Source organism: Sinocyclocheilus rhinocerous, unplaced genomic scaffold (assembly GCF_001515625.1).
Source record: "Sinocyclocheilus rhinocerous isolate Xijiao unplaced genomic scaffold, SAMN03320098_v1.1 scaffold277, whole genome shotgun sequence".
Classification (NCBI taxonomy): domain Eukaryota; kingdom Metazoa; phylum Chordata; class Actinopteri; order Cypriniformes; family Cyprinidae; genus Sinocyclocheilus; species Sinocyclocheilus rhinocerous.
Window position 1 is genome coordinate 489814 of NW_015662923.1, and position 7455 is coordinate 497268.

At 36.1% G+C, this 7455-nt stretch overlaps 1 protein-coding gene across 1 annotated transcript in view; it reads right to left on the reverse strand.

Moving 5' to 3' along the window:
• Positions 1-2220: 2220 nt before the first annotated feature.
• The window catches only part of LOC107728341 (neurexin-3b-like), a 17444-nt gene continuing 12209 nt past the window's right edge, over positions 2221-7455 (reverse strand). Inside the window, exon 3 of the mRNA XM_016538482.1 lies at positions 2221-2246. Coding sequence (XP_016393968.1) covers positions 2221-2246 — 26 coding nt within the window. The remainder of the gene's footprint in view (positions 2247-7455) is intronic.

Consider the following 7455-nt stretch of genomic DNA (forward strand, 5'->3'; position numbering starts at 1 on the left):
TAAAAGCGTCTGCTAAATGACTAAATAAATAAATAAGTGACAGCTTAAAGGCATAGTTCACCCAAAAATGAAAATTAGCCTATGATTTACTCACCCTCAGGGATCCTAGGCGTATCTGACATTCCTCTTTCAGACAAACACAATCACAGTTATATTTAAAATTGTCCTGGCTCTTCCAAGCTGTATAATGGCAGTGAATGGTGCCCCTGTTTTTGAAGCCTAAAAAACTGATAACTGTGATTGTGTTCGTCTGAAAGAGGAATGTCAGATACGCCTAGGATGCCCTGAGGGTGAATAAATCATAGGCTAATTTTCATTTTTGGGTGAACTATCCCTTTAATTTGGGTTACATTTGTTACCCTGTTATTTGCAACCCTGTTAACCTTTTTTTTTTTTTTCTCCACTACTGACACATGCTCAGTTGGGGTTTAAAAGACACTTAATATTCAATAATATTATCAATTTGACTGCACTGGATGGGAACAAAACTGAGCTGGATAATGAAGATGGTCTTGTTATTGTATTTGTTTCACAATTGAAAAACTTTGCAACATTAGTACTTTTGTTTTCTTTTTTTCATTACTGTCTTGTTTATTACTCTAAAAACAATCTGTATTGTATGAAACGCTATACAAATAAATGTGACTTTAGTGTATTAATTCAATTTGCTTTTTTTATGTTGAATTTGTATGTTTTTAATTTGTTGAATTAATCAGCATATAATGTAATACATTAGATGATTTTTATAAGACTGACAGCTCTAATAGTAATAAATTACAGTAATATGAGCAGGAATATGTCATCTGACACTTTCGCACATACAGCCTTTGTCAGAAATGTATACATTTACACTTATATTCCAGTATTTTGCCAGCTTTGAGGGTTTCCCAACTTTGTCACTAAGTTCTGAATGAGCACAATTGAACGCAATTGCTCAGTGGCATTTACTTCTATCGTGACATGGGACTCGAAATTGTCACACGTATCTTAATTTAGGAAAGAAAACTTCAGCAAACTTGTGCATTAAGCTCCAGATATCTTGTGCGCTGCCATTTTTTTTTTAGTAGAGGTATAGGGGTATTAATGATTATTAATAGACGACTGGATGAATTTTTTTTAATATTCTGATGGATTTCTAAAATGCATGATGTAGCTTGTGCTACACGTAATTACCTCTACGACACAGAGCCTTGGCTTGTAAAAATGGAACGAGCTCAACTTAATGAGGTGTGGGAGCAGTTCACTACAAACAAGGATTATGTTCACTGCCAGCACTGTGATAATGTGCTTAAATACAACATGACAACAAGCACTATGATCATCTGTCAGGAGAATTACAAGCTAGGAGAAAATGAGCGGTGTAATGGTATGTTACACAACATGAAAGGTTTAATTTAGTGTAATTTAAAGATCATAGTAAAATATAACCTATAATAATTTAAAATCCATTGGTGATTTTTTATTTTTTTTGTTAGTAATACATTTTAACATATTTATCACATTAATGTATTAAAACCATAGACTGTAAAAAAGATGGACGACACATCTGAACTTCTTTCCACTATAGAAAAGTGAAGCCAAAACATTCTCAGTATGGCCGCTGTCATCTTTTCGAAAATTACGTAATTTGGAGCCAGAGTCTGCGCAGTAGTGATCGTGAGGTGGAGCCACAGTATCAAAGTCCCGCCCAAACTCCCGCAGACCCAATCGCAAGCTCACAATCATGTCACCACACCCCGTTTTATAGCATCAAATAACAAATTAAAAGTCAACTTATTAGAAAAACGAACGCTTGGACATACATCAGCATGCTAAGAACTACCGAAAATGACAGGAAATGTCTTTGGAAAAAAATTATTTGAAGTGTAACTTGATAGTTTAGTTTGTCTCAGGTCCCATTACATTACATACAGTCACCTGGGGGCGATCAAGATGCTTTGGCTTCACTTTTCAGGACTTGTGCTGCACACTTGATTGAAACAGTTTACTGAAAATATCTTAGTAGAGAAAACCCACATTTAAACGCTTAACCATATGCTTATTTGGACTATGATTTAAAAATGGGGTATGTGCACAAGGTATTTGGAGTCTTGTTTTATGCAATTATATGGCTTCATGTGTAAAAGTGACTATTAAGTGAACAGAACATTATTTTAATTCTCTTTATCTCAGCTTTATTTGAATGTAAACTGTATGTGATGAGTTTTCACAGCCTAAGACTCACTTACCAGGGGTTTTGTTCACAGCTTTTGAGAAGATGGCATAAAGGGGAAGACAGAGAAAGTTCAACTGTTAGACACACTTTTGACTTTGCATGGAGGCTGTCATGCAAACATTTCATTTCCAGCTTTAAACAGACTGGTTGCTCATGCAAGGGATCAAGACTGTCCCTGTGCATGGCTGTAAAAAATAAAATAAAATAAATCAATAAATAAAAAATCCTGTGGAAAAAAAGTCTATAAAATCTGTTCCATTTTCTGAGAGGAACAGACATTATTGATGTTAATAATGTTATTATTGACATTATTACTTCAAATCACTCCATCACTTCGAGAGTATTGCTGTAGTGTCCGGAATGCCACAGCGTTCCTCACATACTCTGGATGAGGCCATAAATCCAAGCAGGTTACTAAACCAGCTGTCCGATGTGGACCATGTGGATTTACGAGGTTGTGAGGTTTGTGGATTTCTGAACACAGAGAATTACTCTCACTGAAGACTCGTGCGTATAGCTATCCAAGTGAATCATCCACAGCTATTTTTGTTTCTGAATAAACCTGTTTAAATGAATGCACACTGATTGCAAGAGGAGAACAGCACAGTTCAACCAAATAACCACATACTGTAAAAAGCCTTAAACCAAGCCTTTAAGATTGTGAAGCTTACATGAATCACCTGAAAAATCTCTCTATTCAATTCAATTTGACCAACCGATTTAAATAAAAGAATAAACGTCAATCTCAAGGGTAATCTCAAGGAGCCTGGCATATCTAAAAAGCTGCAGATAAAAGCAAAGCATGCTAATGGACTGAGAAACTTTAGACTAAAATCATCTATGTACATGTGGGATTTTTTTTTTTCAGAATTGTTTGATACATTTATGAATTTTGTAAACACAGAGGCTTTTGATAAGTTTGTTTCCTGGGAATAAAACCCACAACCTACCAAATCACTTTGTATATTTTATGCATTTGGCAGGTTTTGTCTAATGTTTTTAAAAGACTTTATCCAAAATGCATTGCATTCAATGTATGCAGAGTTCTGTGGTAACATTCCATGGGAATTTAGCCTATGCATTTGTTGTTACGAGCAGCATTTTCTACCAGCTGAGCTAAATATTGCATATTATATAGACAAGATAGTATAAACAAATTTTAACTAACATGTCTGTCCCTGTTTTATCAGAGGCAATTCATCACAAGGGCAAATAATTGGCCATTGTTGAACATGTCACACTAAGCAATTAAAGACTGATAGTTTTGCCATATGAGATTAGAAATCTTTTATGATTCCCGACATTTGCCATCTCAGAAGGCAAATCCAGGCCTCCTTCCTTACTGGCTGGAAAATTACCACCTGGATTTTCTTAAAGCCAAGCAAAATCAGACATCTCTATCCGAGAGTTAGAGTCTGTCTCTTTTTTTTTGTCTCTTTCCTGTCATCCTTTCAGGATTGGAACCAGAGGATGATCAGTTTATTTATTCAGTAATGCCTGGTCTGCCTGGCTTATTACATTTACAAAAGGCTTTTAAGGCACACTTGTAAGGCTTTTAGGATTCGCTGGGTTTCTTAGCTTACAGCACTTTTGGTCAATTCAATTGACAGAGACAGTCTGATGATTCATGTCAAAGTTTAATTGTAAAGTTGAATCGACCAGCATTGCTGGTCATCAGGATATGCTGTGTTCAGGATGCTGGGTGCTGGGTGCTGGTGTCCCCACTAAACTTCCTTGATCACCCAGCTTTCCCAGAAAGATAATGCTGACTGACTAGCATTGTTTGCAGCTGAACAACATGTCTATACTTGTTCTTGAGCTAGACCAGCGCCAAACAAGCACTGACCAGACTGGACCAGTACGGAAACAGAGCACAACTTTTAAGCTCAGGTTCAATCAAAAAATCTGCATAATCTTCTCTTTGGAGAAACTTTCTTAGAGATTCCTTGAAAACTTGAAATGTTAACATATAAACCTTTCAAAACTCAGAGACTGTTAAGAAATGGTATCTATAGCTTGATTTCAGCTTAATTCTTTGTGATGAACTACACTGCACATGATCCTGAAGAGAGATCCACAAGTTATTATGGGTAGATAAATCACACCAAACACTTTCCATACACTTTTAAAGTGAAAATGTATCAATGGTTCATCCCTGAATAAGATTTTTTTTTTTTTGGACCTTAAGTTGTAATCATAATATCGTAACTTGATCTTCTAGTAAAACTTTCTCTGGTGATGTATACTGGATTTCTCCTATTATTTAGTCTGCTTCAACACCAAGGAACCCATGACTTTTCAGTGTTGAAAAGTCCAAGTACAAGACCATATTTTCATGGTCCCGGTCTTGCCATGGAGTATTTGGACTATGCCTTGGACTCAGAGTTGGTCTGTTATGTATCTGGACTAGAGCACACTTTGTGTGTGCTGTGGAGGTTCGTGTGACCCTCATATGAAACCAGACTTCATTCACCCCACAGAAAAACATATTTATACTGTCTGAATCATTTAACCCTCCTCAGTTCTCTGTCTTAACACACACTTAACCCTCTTCTGGTTTTGACTTGGACTGGTCTCGGACTTGAATAAGCTGACCTCGACTACAATACTGCCTCCTTTGTCAACAAAATGGCTGCCTGTAAAAACAATACCCGTGCCTCCACAAAACAAACACAGAAGAGAGCAGAAGCGGATTTCCAGACCAACCCGATCTCATGAAAGTGCGTATAAATAGTACGCCAAATAAAAACGAAAACTCGTGGTATTGATACGCAAAAATGGACTTTGGCGTGTATATGCTACGCGATGGGTAGGTTTAGGGTTGTGGGGTAGATGCGTATCATATGTACGCGAAAACTGCGTATCATATGTACGCCAACAAATTTCGTATCATATGCACGCGAAAACTGCGTATTATATGCACGCCAAACACATGCGTATCATATGCACGCCAAAGTCCATTTTTGCGTATCAATACCACGAGTTTTTGTTTTTATTTGGCGTACTATTTATACGCATTTTCATGAGACCGGGCTCTTCCAGACAGTGTCACTTTGACTGGTTACTTGAAGCATTGGGAGAGAGAGAAAGAGGGTTTATCGCCTTCATGTGACCATATCCCTCTTGATGACATGCTGCTCAGCTTTAATCCTTTGGTCTATTTTTCGTCCCCAAACTCAAATCCCAACATTTGCCTGCGTTGTGTCAAGAGACAAATGCCAACTGCGCCTGAATCAGGTTGCAAGTCCTTTCCCCCCTTTTTTTTTATTGACCTACTTTTGTAGTAAGATTATAGTAACTGTCATATGTCCATGTATATTTATTAATCCTCACAGCTAAGCCCACAGCGATTGTTTTGAAAAATTTTTCACATGCCGTTGAGCATTAATTGCTTTTTATCTTGTAAAAGGCTAGGTTAAAAACGTGTAGCTCTCAAGTGAAGAAAATAAGGTGCAGCTAATCACAGGAAAATTGTTATTTTTCATTGAGTCTCTTAATAATTAAAGCATCATTGAGTGAGTACTTCTTTATAATGCAGTTTTTTTTTTTGCCAATAAACTAACAGAGATTAAACAGACAGAAGCTAAATGGATGTGTCTAAAATGTGACAAGCACAGGACCATCTCAGGATTTTCTGATGTTTTGTAGCTGGAATTACAATAAAGTGTGTGTGTCTTGTGTGTGTTATCTGGTTGCTGTGATCTCAATAACTAAACGATGTGGCACAGTTTGCCAATGGTACCCTCTGATCCACATCGTCAGGGCAGACAGAACATGTGTTTTACGGTTAAACGCATATTGTTTTAATCTGCCTGCAGTTTAAGGCAGATTTCCACATGATAATACTGACGGTTGTGCTCCTGCTGGGGTGGTGTGGCCCGTCTAGAGCTTTCATTCACACTGAAGTATGCAGTCTGCTTTCCTGAGCCATCTGCATGCTCTGAGGGCCTTTGCAAGCCTGTTGCCATGTCTGTTTGCACTTAAAACAATAGCAGGTTGGATAGATTACCAAGGGCAAACATTAAACAATTTCTGAGCTCACATTTGTTACTTTGGTACATACTGTGCTGTTAAATTGCACCAACACTAAAAGATGAATTCAATAAACAGTTAGGCAGACCACTGGATCTGGACTGAGTCCAGTTTCAATCTGCAATCCAGTCAAGTCAGTCACTAAATGTGCTGAATTTAGCATTGCATCATGATTATCTAAGGCATTACTATTTTTTTTTTTTGGTACAAACATGCCTTAATCTGTGTCTTCAACTATGGGCACTTTTTTTCTCCCACTCTTCTTTTTTCATTATTTCTGAAACCCCACAACAAAGCCATTTCCACTTTGTCTCAAAACATGCAACCTGTAATTTAATGACAATGATCAAATGGCTGCCTCGTTTGTCTTCACTGATCACTTTATCAGAGACAAAATTATTCAGTGTGGTGGAACTGTCATTTTTAAAATATATATATATACATATATATTTTTTATTATTATTTTTTTTTTTTTCACACAACAATTATTGAAATGATTTATGTTTACTTTAGTCTTTGTTTAGATGATCATACATTTTTATAATCGATTTTCATATTAGGCAACTAAAGGTCCGATACTGGGACTATAGTAAAACTATAATCTACTTATTTAAAATATATATATATACATATATATTTTTTATTTATTTATTTATTTTTTTCACACAACAATTATTGAAATGATTTATGTTTACTTTAGTCTTTGTTTAGATGATCATACATTTTTATAATCGATTTTCATATTAGGCAACTAAAGGTCCGATACTGGGACTATAGTAAAACTATAATCTACTTATACAAGGAATTTGAAAAGTAGAATATCTGAATGATGAAGGCATAGTAAAAAAAAGTATCCAAGTCAGTTTTAATGTGATCTTATATAACATTTCATATAATGTAACAAAAAGAAGAAAAAAAAGTTAAAGGGGTCCTATTATGCTTTTTCACTTTTTCAACTTTAGCTAGTCTGTAATGTTGCTGTTTGAGCATAAAAAAGATCTGCAAAGTTACAAAGCTCAAAGTCCACTTCAAAAGGAGATATTTTATTTAACAGAAATAATTTTTCATAAACTACAACGAACGACTCGTTTGGACTACAACGCACATTTTCCGGGATTTGTGATATCACAAAGATCGACGAATGGGACGAGACCTGGTAATGAGTGTTATCACTATGTCAGAGACACGCTAGCTTTCCCAAGGCAGAC